Source organism: Nicotiana tomentosiformis, chromosome 2 (assembly GCF_000390325.3).
Source record: "Nicotiana tomentosiformis chromosome 2, ASM39032v3, whole genome shotgun sequence".
Classification (NCBI taxonomy): Eukaryota; Viridiplantae; Streptophyta; class Magnoliopsida; order Solanales; family Solanaceae; genus Nicotiana; species Nicotiana tomentosiformis.
Genome location: NC_090813.1, coordinates 51380452 through 51395236, shown reverse-complemented (window position 1 = coordinate 51395236; position 14785 = coordinate 51380452). Strand labels below are relative to the sequence as shown.

The 14785-nt window shown below is 38.0% G+C and overlaps 1 protein-coding gene across 1 annotated transcript; it reads right to left on the bottom strand.

The window, feature by feature from the left end:
* Positions 1–5833: 5833 nt before the first annotated feature.
* On the bottom strand, positions 5834–11693 carry LOC104100733 (uncharacterized). The gene is made up of 6 exons (XM_009608039.4): positions 11303–11693; positions 10129–10305; positions 9654–9733; positions 7492–9213; positions 7206–7374; positions 5834–6808 (listed from the first exon to the last, which is right to left on the bottom strand). Exons 2-6 carry the CDS (start codon positions 10205–10207, stop codon positions 6180–6182), a joined length of 2679 nt encoding a protein of 892 aa, XP_009606334.1. The 5' UTR covers positions 10208–10305; positions 11303–11693; the 3' UTR covers positions 5834–6179.
* Positions 11694–14785: the final 3092 nt, after the last annotated feature.

Genomic DNA, 14785 nt, shown 5'->3' with positions numbered 1-14785 from the left:
GCTTCGATCAACTCCGCTCCTAAGCTTTTGGCTAATTCAAGGCCTGCAATCATGGCCTCATATTCAGCCTCGTTGTTAGTCAATTTCACAGTCTTAATAGATTGTCTAATTATATTACCTGTTGGTGGCTTTAGTACGATACTAAGTCCGGACCCTTTGGCGTTCGAGGTTCCATCTTTAAAGAGGGTCCAGATTTCTAAAGATGTCCCTGAGTTAACTAGTAACTCTCTTTCGACCTCAGGCATCGGGGCCGGTGTAAAGTCGGCCACGAAGTCCGCTAATATTTGAGACTTAATGGCAGTCCGAGGTTGATATTCAATATCGTATTCACTTACTTCCACAGCCCATTTGGCCAATCGGCCCGAGAGTTCGGGTTTATGCATAACGTTCCTTAATGGGTAAGTAGTCACGACACATATGGGGTGACATTGGAAGTATGGTTTTAGTTTTCTAGAGGCACTTAGCAAAGCGAGCGCCAATTTCTCTAAGTCGGGGTATCTAGTTTCGGCCTCACCCAAGGTCCGGCTAACATAATAAATTGGAAATTGCGTACCTTGTTCTTCCTGAACTAGGACTCCACTTACCGTTATCTCCGATACTGCCAAATACAAGTATAGTGACTCGTCTGCCCTCTGTGTGTAAAGTAGTGGCGGGCTCGATAAATACCGCTTAAGTTCTTCCAAGGCCCGCTTGCATTCCGGGATCTTTGTGAAGTTTTTCTTTTTCAGCAATGAGAAAAATCGATGGCTCTTATTGGAGGACCTCGAGATGAATCGCCCTAGGGCGGCAATGCGCCCGGTTAGCCTTTGCACGACCTTCACGTTGTCCACTACCGTGATATCTTCGATAGCTTTGATCTTGTCGGGGTTGATCTCGATTCCTCGCCTGGATACCATGAACCCGAGAAATTTACCTGACCCGACTCCGAACGCGCAGTTTTTGGATTCAGCTTCATGTTGTACTTCTTCAATATACTGAAGGTTTCCTGCAAATGCTTTAAATGGTCCTCTACTCGTAGGGATTTAACCAACATATCGTCAATGTAAACTTCCATCGATTTTCCTATTTGTTATTCGAACATCCGATTTACTAGGTATTGGTATGTGGCACCGGTATTTTTTAATCCAAACGGCATTACATTATAACAATATGTACCGTTTTTAGTGATGAAAGAGGTTTTATCCTGATCACCCGGGTCCATCCGTATTTGGTTGTACCCGGAATAGGCATCGAGAAAATTGAGGATCTCGTGGCCGGCCGTGGCATCGATCATACGATTGATGTTGGGCAAAGGAAAAGAGTCTTTGGGGCATGCCTTCTTCAAATCTTTGTAATCTACACACATTCTTACTTTATTCCCTTTTTTAGGGACTACCACTACTGTTGCTAACCAATCCGGATATTTAACCTCTTGAATGGACCCTATTTTTAGGAGTTTAGATACCTCGTCCGTGATGAAAACATGTTTGACCTCAGATTGAGGCCTTCCCTTCTGCTTGACCGGATTAATTTTTGGGTTCTTGCTTACTTTGTGAGTGGTTATTTTTGGTGTGACCCCCATCATATCAAGATGGGACTAAGCAAAACAATCTATGTTAACTATAAGAAATTGAATAAATTTTTTCCTGAGCTCGGGAGTTAATCCCGTGCCCAGGTATACCTTACGATCGGGCAAATGCTTGATTAATACAACCTGTTCCAGCTCTTCGACCGTCGATTTGGTTGCGTCGGAGTCATCGGGGATTATAAAAGATCGGGGAACCCCGTAATCATCGTCTTCATAAGTCTTTTGCTTATCTGATTAGATCATTATCGAAATCGGTAATTGCTATTTGGCTTTTGGATCAGTGCCATAATTCGGCTCCTTCGGTGTTGCGAGCGTTGATATCAGAACTACTTCTTCGATGGGAAACATCTCTTTTGCGGCAGGTTGTTTCCCGTAGATTGTTTTGATCCCCCCTGGGACTGGGAATTTTCACACTTGGTGAAGAGTTGAGGGTACTGCTCTTATGTGGTGGATCCATAGCCTTCCGAGTAGGGCGTTGTACCTCATATCCCCTTCGATTACATAAAACTTGGCCTCTCGTACGATTCCGGCGGTGTTGACCGGTAATGTTATTTCCCCTTTGGTTGTTTCACATGCCATGTTGAACCCGTTTAGGACTCGGACTGCTGGTACGATCCTGTCTTGTAGACCGAGCTGTTCTACGACCTTCGATCGAATAATGTTGGACGAGCTACCCGGATCAATTAATACACGTTTGATTCTAGTTTTATTTACGAGTACAGATATTACCAGTGCATCATTGTGAGGTTATATGATCCCTTTTGCTTCCTCGTCACTGAAAGATAAGGCTCCTTCAGGTATGTAGCCTCGAGTTCGTTTCTCCGTAGTGACCGAGATTCTGGTGCGTTTCAACATTGGCCCTTGTGGGATGTCGACTCCACCGATGATCATATTTATGACGTGTTGAGGTTTAGTATCTTCTTTTTCGGCCTGTTTGTTAGAATTCGTGTTTCTAAAGTGATTCTTGGCTCGGTCGCTCAACAACTCTCAAAGGTTCCCATTGTTGAATAAACATGCTACTTCTTCTCTCAGCTGCCGATAATCTTCCGTTCTATGACCGTGAGTGCCATGATATTTGCACATCTGGTTAGGGTCCCTTTGAGATGGATCGAGTTGTAGAGGTCGAGGCCATTTGGTATCACTGATGCGCCCGATAGCAGATACGATGGTGGCATCATTGATATTAAAGTTGTATTCTGATAGCCTTGGTGCTTCTTTAGGTCCGAGGGACCTGTCGAAGCCATTTTTGGTCACGAGCCCCCGGGTGCTTCGACCTCGATCACTTCTCCTGTCGTTTCTTACGGGGTTCCACCCCGATCCACTGCTCATTCTATCTCCATTATAGGGCCGATATCGATCCCCGTTTGATCCTGGTTCACGATCGATGTCCCTCTTGGATCTATCGAGAGTCCTAGCGGGATATATAGACTTCGAAGGTGCCCCGAGTTGATCATCTTCGACTCTGATTTTCGATTGATACTGATTGTATACATCGGTCCAGGTAACGACAGGGTATTCTATCAAGCTTAGCTTTAATTGCTGCTAGGCCATCGAGCTTTGAATATTGAGTCCTCAGTGAAAGCCTGAACAACCCAATCATCAGCGAACGATGGCAGATCCATTCGTTCCATTTGAAAACGGGACACGAACTCCCTAAGCATCTCGTTCTCCTTCTGTTTGACTTTGAAAAGGTCTGATTTCTTGGTTTCGACCTTGATGGCACCGGTATGTGCTTTTATGAAATAGTCTGCAAGCATAACAAATGAGTCAATAGAATTAGGAGGTAAGTTGTGATACCATATCATGGCTCCCTTCGACAAGGTCTCCACAATTTTTTTCAGCAAAATAGATTCGATTTTGTCGTCTTCTAAGTCGTTCCCTTTGATGGCACATGTATAAGATGTTACATGCTCGTTTGGATCGATCGTTCCATTGTACTTACGTATTTCGGGCATACAAAATTTCTTGGAGATCGATTTTGGGGTCGTGCTTGGGGGAAAAGGGTTTTGCACGAACTTCTTGGAATCCAGCCCCTTCAATATCGGGGGTGTTCTTAGGATTTGATCTACCATGGAATTATGGGTTTCAACCCTTTTATCGTTCTCTTCGATCCTCTTTTTCCCCCATTCTATCCGCTTTGTCAGCTCCTCGAGCATTTTTATAATTTCGGGGTTAGTCCCCGATTCTTGTTCATTCGACCTTAACACGCCCGGTTCCGTTCTGCGGGTGACTTCTTGGGGCGGATCAGGTTCAACCCTGCTTGGTGCCTGGGTTTGGCTCTTTAGCTGTCTATCACCACCTATTGAGCTTGCAGCATTTCGAACATCATGCGTAGGCTAATCCCGTCTTCTTCAATGTTGTGTGTTTCGAGCTGCTGATCGGGCTCCACCACAGACGCTTTTTTCAGGGTCGGTAAGCAAGTTCGCGTCGATGGCCACATGTGAATTTACATCAATTGGATCTGCATTCTGAATTCCAACGACATCAACGGGTGGCCCCGCATTAGCGGGCGTCATGTTGTTATTCTCACCTTGATGATCGGCCTCATTGTCGATATGTAGAGGTGCTATTTGAGAGTTTGTCATTTTTGGCTTGAAATCAAAGATACTTCAAAGAGAAAGTGTAATGTAGTGCGTGTTATGAAGATTTGTATCAAATAACCACTATTATCCTTAACCCCACGGTGGGCGCCAAATTGTTACCCACAAAATCGGATAACAATTGAATTTATTCACGGTTTTAAGGATCTATGATCTAATTTGATACAAAATGAGAAATCAGATTTAATATGGAAGAATAAGTAGAAAAATAAATGCAAACCATGCAGATTGGACAACTTAAGCCTCGCAAGGTTAATTTCCTTCGAATTTAGATGTGATATTATTGAAGCCAGAATAATATGAACAAAGCTGAAAAAAATAGTATCTTGTTCTCTTAAGTATGTTACCATGAGTCCAATGGATTACTCCATTCCCTTTACATATGTGGGGAGATGAAATCTTTAACACATTATTTTATAAGAAATTATGTAGACCGTTGGCTTCCTTTTTGACTTAATCCCGCAATTTTCGCCGTAATGATTGGTCAATGGCGAGAATCATGGATACTTGTCATGTGAGTTGGCAAAGCTTTTCTTCGAGGTCGTTAGAAGCGGGGTCGGTCGTTCCCCCGATAAACTCGAGGGCAAATTTCATGGTCTTGTTCGAACTTCGATCCTCGATATCGAGCTCAGTTACATCTGTACCTTCGATCTCTTATGTAGGTGCCGAGCCTTGACCTATTGTTCTAGATGCCTCGATCAAGTATAGAGCTCGGTTCTACCCGTATACAATAATAAACCTTTTAAAAATGGGTCAAATATGGATAAGATCCATATTATCCACCTAAATAATGGATAACCAATGAGTTTAACTTTTACATTTGCTCAAATTGAGGCTCCTCAAGTTTCGAAAACTATGAAATTCTCTCAAAAGTGATCATATTCAAGAAGGTAGGAATAATATGGATATCTATATTATCCACTAATTAATATATTTTCTATCCGTATTAAATATGGGCAGAGTCAAATTTTTACCCGTTTTCGACCCACCATACCCGACCCGCATGTTTGCCGCCCCTAATCATATATGATGCTCTAAATTGGTTCTTCCGGCTAGTTAAAGTCTTGTGAGTCCAAATATATTTTCCAATGCCTAGGAAAATAAAGATTAGGTGTCCATGTCCAACTTTAATTTGCAACGATATATTGAGTAACTTTTGATTGGACCTGTTGGCTAATCTTGGAACGCCAGCTTATGATTTGCAACTCTCCTAAGAAACCTTAGATTGTGAACCATTACCCAACTTTTGGTCTTTGTCCAATCCTTCTTTTGTTTTTTGACCGGACCAATGGTCTTAATTTAAAACTTAATCTTCCTGCAAGAGAAGAGACAAAATAGGGCCTTGCCTTTTCGCCAGAGCTTCATGGGGCGTTCTACCATTTTCCAATCAGATGTTTGGATGTGAGCTACAATCTGCGGGGAGCCAAATGAACATATGACCTTGCCTTGCCATTTGATCTCTTTTCTCGTGTGACTAGGAATATTTAGTCACAACCTCTCAATTGTCACCACCTGGCCTTTCTTGATCAACATCAATCAGGTTCAGGCAACGATGCTTACACTCATTCACAGTATACCAGAATTAGCAAGTAAATATTTCAGAGTGTGTTGTGGAATGCTAAACTGTAGAATTTACTCCATTTTGCAAATACAAAATAAACAAGAAAAAGTAAAGAAAAGAGTGCTTAGAAGTAGAGGTAGCATACAAAGGGAGATTAGACACTTTCTGAATGCTGTATAATGACATTATAACAAACAAAACTGATTTATCGAATGAATAAACCATCTAACCTAAGTCTAATAATGTACATTGAGTACCGCCAGATCAAGCCATATATTATGAACAAATGTATCCAATACTAGAAAGACTGCACATACAATTTCTGTAAATCAAACACCCCTGGGCAAATAAACATTTTACATGTCTAATGCAGGGCCACTCAGAAGTCCCAAAACTTCATAGAAGTGGTCAAACTAAAGAATAAAATGAAAAAGAGGAAGAGAAAAAAAGATTATGACAACATATCCTGGACCATTTCTTGAATAAGGTCACCAATAATCTGGCATTCCATATCTTTACCTAGAGCATTGACATCTTCATCGACCAATCCGGACCAAGGGGTGGACTTCAAGTCCCTGTCCACTATATTGTCCAGGGATTGAGATGTTCTATCCCATGGAGGGTAAACATAAACACCAACTATTTCCCACACGCGTTCCAATAACTTCTTTCCCTGAGGTGGTCGTGGCATAGGACCGACAGCACTTTTCATGAACCGAGACATTGTGGAAGCCCCTCCAAGTACACTTGGAAGTGCTTCATTCAGTAAGTCACACAATAACTTGTGATATATCTTCTGTAATTGATCTTCTGTATATCCTTCTTCATCCTTTGCTTTTTGTATGTATGACTTTTCTACTTCTTCAAAAACTTGGTTGCTGATAGGCTTTCCAAGTGGATCCCATCTTGATATATATTTATCACGCGAACCATCATATAAACCAGAAGCAACAAGCAGGTCTCTAATGTATGCCTCGGCTTGGTCTTCAATCTCCAACATCTCCTCTTCAATTGGCTGTTCATCGATCACGGTCTCCTCAGAGTCATAAGTATCTAGTTGATTCAGTTGCCTCCTTAGCTCTGTCATGTAAAAATAAAATACCAACTTCTTTTAGAGTTCCACAATTTCAAGATAGAGTAATAACAATTGGTAATGCCAATCATATTGCAATTAAGGAAGGTACTAAGTTAGGGAAAGAAGTGGATGAGATACAACTCCAGGAATATGATCTATGTAGTTTTTTATTTTATTTCAAGCACATGATGAGGGACAAAAATCATGTCAAAGGAATGTTTATGTGATCACAGCTGAAGTTTCTATAGTTTGCACAACGCCCAAACAGCATTATTTTATGAGCCCAAACCACATGGTTAGAATTGCTTTGTGTGTTTTCCAGAAAACATGATCATGCTATAGTGAATCGGAAAGAAAGAACAATGCATGTTTGAGGACATTCAAAAAAACTTTTAATAGTACCGTTCAAATTAGTGCTGATCTCTCTGAAAACACGAGGCATCTCGCTATCATCCAGTGGATGTACATCAGAGGTTGATGATGGGGTGAAGTAGTCTGTTTGCCTCCAATATTCTTCATTGACACTGCTGCATACAGATGCAGGACTTGGTGGTACTTCAGTGGGATTTTCCTAGAACCAAATAATATTCAAAGTTAGATGTAAAGCCGAATCAGCATCATTCAGATACTTAATTTCAACTCTTTCTAGGAGAGTGTATAAATCAGAGTGATTATTTAGGCTCCTTACATGTCTTTCATAAAAATTCGGTGTGCCAGTTGGTGGGCTTGGAAAATCTTTCATGAGATTGTATGTTTGTCCATGTGGTTCCTCCCAAGAATGAACTTTTCTACCAAAGAGCCTGCCTTTAAGTATGAAACTATAACTAAAGTTGGAAACCTTTCGCCTAAGGTTGAATTTCTCCTTTTGACGTTTTTTTACATTCCCTGTGGCCTTCTCAATAGTTTCATGTTTTCTTCTAATATGGGCCCCTGTCAACATATGTCGATCCTCTAGAAGAAGCTTTCCAAATGATGTCCCCGACACAGGAGCTGACAAGGATCTAATTAGGTTCCTAGGGGATAGTTCCTCCTCAAGCATTATATCATTGCCCGTATCCCGTCTGAAAGATCTGGTGTGCATGTCTAATTCATCTTTGAGATTGTCAGAGTTGGTGGCTTTATCTCCCGTATTACAAGTGTATCTGATTTCTTCAGCACTGCATTTTTCTTTATTCAGAAGCGTTGATATGGAGCTTCCACGAGCAAGCCTATGAGTACCGTGAGATGTTTCTTGCTTGAGGACATTCCTCAACCTTTCTGTCAAAAATCTCCTTGTATCTCTATTGACGAATTCAGGAGAACTCGTTCCATCAAATTGAATATCACTTCTATAGGACCTTGTCGACTCTGATCGAGGTAATGTTATTTCTAAGTCCCTAGTAACACTCTCCCTTGCATGTTTTGCAATAGATTGAGCTATTTGCTTAGCATCTGGTGACATTTCGCTATAAGGGGTCTCAATTCCTCCTCCTCTGACAGTAGTGATCCTTTTGGAACTCTTTCCTTGCAATTCACAGTTCAGTCTTTCCTTGACCTCCTCAAGAAATTCTTCTATACTACCCCTGTCTTCAGAAATGCCCGGAGAACTTGCCCACGATTCGTTGTTAGTCCCCATCCTGTCAGGACCAGGCCTCAGAATTACTATCTTTGTAGGTGCTGAAGCAACGTCAAGTCCCTGGTAAGAACTTGTAAGAGGACGCTGCTGAAAATCGGGGTTCGGAGTAACTTCCCTTACACAGTTGGCCTTATTTAGTGCAGGTGCATGGAGTTCATTTACATTTTTCTGATACTCCAAAAGGCCTCTTTCAGGGGGATTCACTGTTACTGTATGCCCTCTAAGCTCTATAGGTTTCTCAGTAGCTGCGGTTCTCATTGAATTTGCATAAATAGTCAACTTTTCCTTGTTCAGGCTTTGTTGTGCTAGCCATTGACTTGGACTGGTGCCAAGTTCAACAAACTTTGAACATTCCTTGAACCTTGCTGCTTGCCATGCTTCAAAATCTTTCTTAAACTTTTGTAGTTCCTCCTCCTGAGGATGTTCTCGAGGTTTATATTTGTTCAGTTTTTGGCTATCACTCTGTCGGTCAAAATCACATGCTTCGTCATGGTTAGAGGAGTTCGAAATTTTCTGTCTGGAGGACTGTGTTGCATGATCGATGGAGACCTTTCTCAACCATTCCTCTTTGGGATGGTTGGCATTTTTCTTATCATTCTTTTTCTCAACCTGCTTTGTCAATGATCTTCTTGTATCTAATGGTAAAGCATCCACTCCCATTAGACGGGCCACCACACTAGGTGCACTATGTCCTGTGTTTGGTCTTCTAGCTATTTCTTCTCTGATCAGTTTCTTCATTGGAGCCTCGTTCCCATAACAGTTCTTCTCCGGCCAGTCAATCATGTGATAAGTGCACTGCATTCAAATATGTGGATGGAAATGAGAAGGAATCATCTCAAAACTCTCACAAAATTCAGAAGCTTGGTCTTGCAACATATAAAAATAATTGATGAAGTGTAGAAAAATGAAACAAAAACAACAAATGAAGGATTTGAGATGCAAGAACATAGAAAACAACTAACTTGTAAAGATTAGAAAACGGCATTGTTAACAAGTTAACTCATGATGTTCACAGAGAACAAAGAATTGAACTTCTAAGTGCTGAACTCCTAGATTCTCCTATGTACAAGCAAATTTCTGAGTTGCAGCCATTGAGTTCTTTGTCATTCTGAACTCGCAAAATCTGCATACTCTATAAGCCCATAGTTACATGAGGCAGGAGAATCCTAGCGCCCGATTTATTGCTGTTTTATCATATGCAAATATGTTCGAACATGACATAATAAAACTTTTACCTGAGCGTTTTCCCCTCCAGCACCAAACCTCTGAGAAGCTTCAACTGGAAACTCCATGCTATTTCTAGGAGCATCCAAGCCTGCACAATAGATGAATGTATCATCATATTTTCAGTTGGTTTTGTAGTAGAAGAAGAAGAGATTGAAAGAGCCACAACACAATATCACCAATGTCTCAATTTTATTTTGATATGGTGCTTATACATATATGGGTATTGCAACAAGTTCTTTATACTGCAATAGTTGCTAGAGTAGAAGCAGAAACCATTGCGCTTCAGGATTTGGACTTAAGAAGAGTGTGGTAAAAGAATTTTTGATCATCACTTTTTTCTCAAATTAGTTAATATCCTGATAAACTTGAATGTTCCAAAATAGGATCTGCCAATTCATCAAACAGTCAAAAAGGACCACCAACATTACTAGCTTCCACAATATCATGCTCGTGATGCAACTTGAGAGAATGAAAAGCACTTACCGCCATGTCTTTTGTTTGAAAGAAATTTTCTTGCCATCGCTCCTTGATCAAAATCAATGAGGTCCAACAAGCTTCCCATAACCTTATAGAGGTAGCTCCATGTTACCCCGTGAAACTAAGAATTTACTGAAGTATATACCATCCAGCGAAATGAAATCCTTAAACCTAGTCCACACCCTGCAGACACAATAACATCAACTGATGAATTTACCCGACAAACAACAATGTCCAAGGAAAAAGGAATGAACAGAATTTTTCACTTAATTAGCAATGCTTATTGAGAAATGAGAGGTAACTAACTGAAATCATATTCATAAAGCTGAGCCTTTTTTGTTATATACTAATATGCATTGGACATCTTAAACATGTGAAAGGAGCAAATAAATCCAATTCATACCACAGCTACTTATATTCGTGAGAGCCCCTACCAGATTTCCACTAAGTTCATGCCATTGGTAATAAAATTATTACTAATTTAGGTAATAACTGGGAACATCCTCCACGACAAAATCTATACGTATTTAGAAAAAAAATAATCAATAAACTGCAAAACAAATGGCTATGCTTTAAACTAATATGCTTTTTTACATATGGAAATATGAGACTCCTGAGATGATTCAAGTTCAACAAAAATTAATTATTTTGTTGATTGGTGATCACTTTCTAAACTGATCTAGTAAACATTAGACATTCATAATTCAGCAAACAAACTTTAGCAGATACATCTAATTTAATAGAAAGGTATTATGAGATAACACAGTTCATAGAAACGAATAGATGCATAGAATAAACAGTTTAAAAGAAACTGAAAAAACAGAGAGGCAAAGCAGAGAGAATCCAACTTATAATTCATTCTCGTGAACAACTCATGACTGGATTTCCCGACAGCAGAAATAAGACACACATCTTCATTGATAGATCAATTTCAACATAAATTCAGCAATTCGTTGTTATTAAAATCACAAGTTTGCCTTCTGAAAAAACTTTTCACACAAGGACCAGAGGGTACCGGTCAAAGCAACCTTTTAACTTTCCTCGAGATCAACGATCCAAGAACAAGAAAAAGATGAGAGAGAAAAAGCAAAAATAAATAAAAAAACTATCATTTCAACTTTTCAGACCAGGATAAACTGACAAACAAAAGGAAAGAGAAAACGGCAAAAAAGAATCTGACCCAGAATGCACTAGAAAAAAGTTTCATCAAAATCCTCGAGATGTTGATCAACAGTATTTTACATCAACAATTGTCAACTGTATTCAGCAAAATTGTCAATTCACCGTTGAAGAACCAGAGGGAACCGAAATGCTCAAATGTCAACAAGTGAAAACGTAGAAAAAGGGGAAAGAAGGCTAAGGAATTGGAGGGAGAAGAGAAAGAAGAAAGTGTATTTGACTGACAGAAGGGAATTGAAGGAAAAGCTGAATGTAAGAGCTGGAGTTGACGTGTATTCTTGAAGAAGAAGAAGAACAATGAAGCAGAAGAGGAGACTAGCGAATGGGATAAAAATAATACAAGGACAATAATAATGAAATGAAAAGAAGAAAAAGCAGTTACTACTATTCTACTTTTTAGCATGAGAGTCCATCTCTCGAATAACACCTTCCAAAAAGCTAACTCCCTTGTTCCCTCCTCCTCTTTCGTACTATCAGTTTATTAATAATGTAATTCTATTAATTTTATATAATAGTATTAATTGATTATATAGAATAAATAATAAGTAATATGTTATAATAGGTTAAAGTTATATTGATACTATAAAAATTTATTTCACTGCATGCACTATACATAACTTAAATCTTTTTCTATATTACTCAACCCATTCTCAATTTTCTGATTATATGATACTCTTTTATTTTGAAAAGTTCACCTATATCTAACATAAGTATATTAATAACTGTATACTCTTTTTGTTCAAATTCTTGGTATGCACTCATCGAATAGGAATCCGTTTTCTAAAAGATCATATTGGGTTTCATGTGAGGCTTTGATTGAAAAATAATACTATTTCACAATTATTACTATAATATATAATGAACAATTCAAAATAATATTTAAAATTCGAGAATATCATTTGGTGTAATAAAATGGAACGAAGAGAATAATCAAATACTAAAGCAGCTTTGGACATGTAAGAAAGTTAGAAAAAAATAAATGGGATACCAAAATCATGAGTAACACCTAATATAAGTGTGACGTGTACAGTGTGTGATTCTGATATAGCCAAAGGGGAAAATTTTGAAAAGGAAAATTGGGAAAAATTGATTTTACTTTATTATTTTATGTGACTTGAAAAAACATTTCTTTCACTACAATGTTTTCTCTCATATATGATAAGTAGGGAAAACTAAATAAATCTTTCGTTAAATTCGAATTATAGCCAACTAAATTCATAAAAGATACTCCCTCCGTTTCAATTCATGTGAACTCATCTGACTGGGCACGGAGTTCAAGAAAAAAGAGAAGATATTTGAACTTGTTGTGTAAAATGAGGCACATATATTTTGTGTAGCTATAAATCATTGCATAAAGATAAATTATTTCTAAATAAGAAAAGAAGTCATTCTTTTTGACACGGACTAAAAATAAAATAAGTTCACATAAATTGATACAGAGGTAATATGTTTTTTCATATTTGAGTATTTTTATAACGGGATTAGGTGTAGTTGATGGATCCCTCATAAATATGCCTGACAGAATGATTCTGATAGATGCTAAACTAGTTTAATATTTGATGCTTAAGACGGCAATCAATTTTTAAAGAAATGCCTCTTTTAGTGCCCATGTGATAAGCTGTATTTTTCTCCATTAATTCATTTCCAGTCAGAGGATACCTTCTTTTTATTTTCTTCATAGTTTGTTGAGCACCAATACAAGAGAACTATCAATTTTTAGAACGAACTCATAAGTTTTTATTTTTTTATTTTCCACCTGATATTTTTTATTCGTATTGAACCACGGTAATTCGGATTCGCGCTGCATAAATATTACGAAAAACCATAAGTTGTATGGAGTAGTATAAAAAATTCAAAAATTTAACATAAAACATAGTAATAGTAATAATTCCTGGATATACCAACTAGTTAGTAGTAACCACTTGAAGCAACCCTCATGCGCTAATGTGACATTTGGATTTAATTTTTGTTTAATTTCTAACAGTGTTTTAAAAAATAATCTTGAAAAACAAAGTTTTGTCTGAAGTTGTTTTTTCACCAAAAGGAAACTTTAATGTATTTTGTAAGTTTAAGTGGGGGAGTCTGGTCGATAACTTGTCAAATGAACCAATTCCTAACTACGTGAAGCAACAACATGCAATTGTGTGCATAAAAACTCAAAGATGCTCTTTATTTGACCCAAAAAAAAAAAAAAAAACTCAAAGATGCTCTTTTTTAATTTTTTTTTTTTGGTCTATTGGAGTAATTTGCCAACAAGAATTGATTTAAATAGACATTAGAACGCTAAATTGCGTATATTGCAATTTAGTGTCTAAAAAGTCTAGGCCTTAAATCAACCCAAAGTGTTTAATTTCATTAGGAACAAGTAAAAGATATTTAGATGGTTCAATATATTACAACAAGTTAATATACACTTAAAGTTTAAAAATTATTCATGTCGCCAATATATAATACTCCCTCTGTTTCAATTTATGTGAATATATTTAACTAGGTACGGAGTTTTAAAAAAAAAAGACTTTTGAACTTGTGATGTAAAATGAGACACATATATTTTGTGTTGCTATAAATCAATGCATAAAGGTAAATTATTTTCGAATATGGAAAAAAGGACATTCTTTTTGGCACTGATTAAAAAAGAAATAAGTCCACATAAATTGAAACGGAGAGAGTAGTATAGTTAAATATTTAGAAATCGAAAGGAAAAAGAGTAAGTGAAAAAGACAGTTAGATGAGGGAGAATAAGGAGAGACAAGAGACCGACAAAGTTTGTAGTGAAGTAGTAAGTGCTCTTTTATCCTTAATCTTAATTATAGGTTTTGGGTTCGAGCTATGTGTTTGAAATCGTCTTTGTTAGAGAACGTCTTATCCCTCAATATAGGACTTTTCGGCAATAAATTCAAATTTAATCGTGTCCTAATATGGGTATAGAATACGAGAAAGAAAAGAAAAAGAGACAAGAGCAAAAGACGCTAGCTTCGTTGTCTGTGTTTGTTACAAAGTCGTTTAAATATAAATATTCTTACATTCTATCCCAAACTGTCATTATAACGGAATTGCTTTAAGTCGTAATACTTTATTCTATCTTTTTATAGCTTCCAATATTTTAATGCGAAACAACCCTTCAAACAAACATAAACAGCTCACGATTCGCAGATACTTTTGTGCACGACGCCTTCCATTTGGCGCCCATCCCCTTAACTGCCTACCCTATCTCTCTTGACTCTACTATATCTTATATTTTCTTCTCTTTTGTTAAGGGAATGATTCTAGTTTTCTCTGGTTTTATTTAAATTAGTATTAATTTAGAGATAGTTCCAAGGCTACTTCCACCCAAATTCCTTTGAAGAAATTAAGAGTAGTTTATATTGTTAGAGGTCGTTCGATTTTCGGACCGTTTATACAACAACAACCCAGTATAATCTCATTAGTGGGGTCTGGGAAGAGTAGTGTGTACGCAGACCTTACCCCTACTATGAGGTAGAGA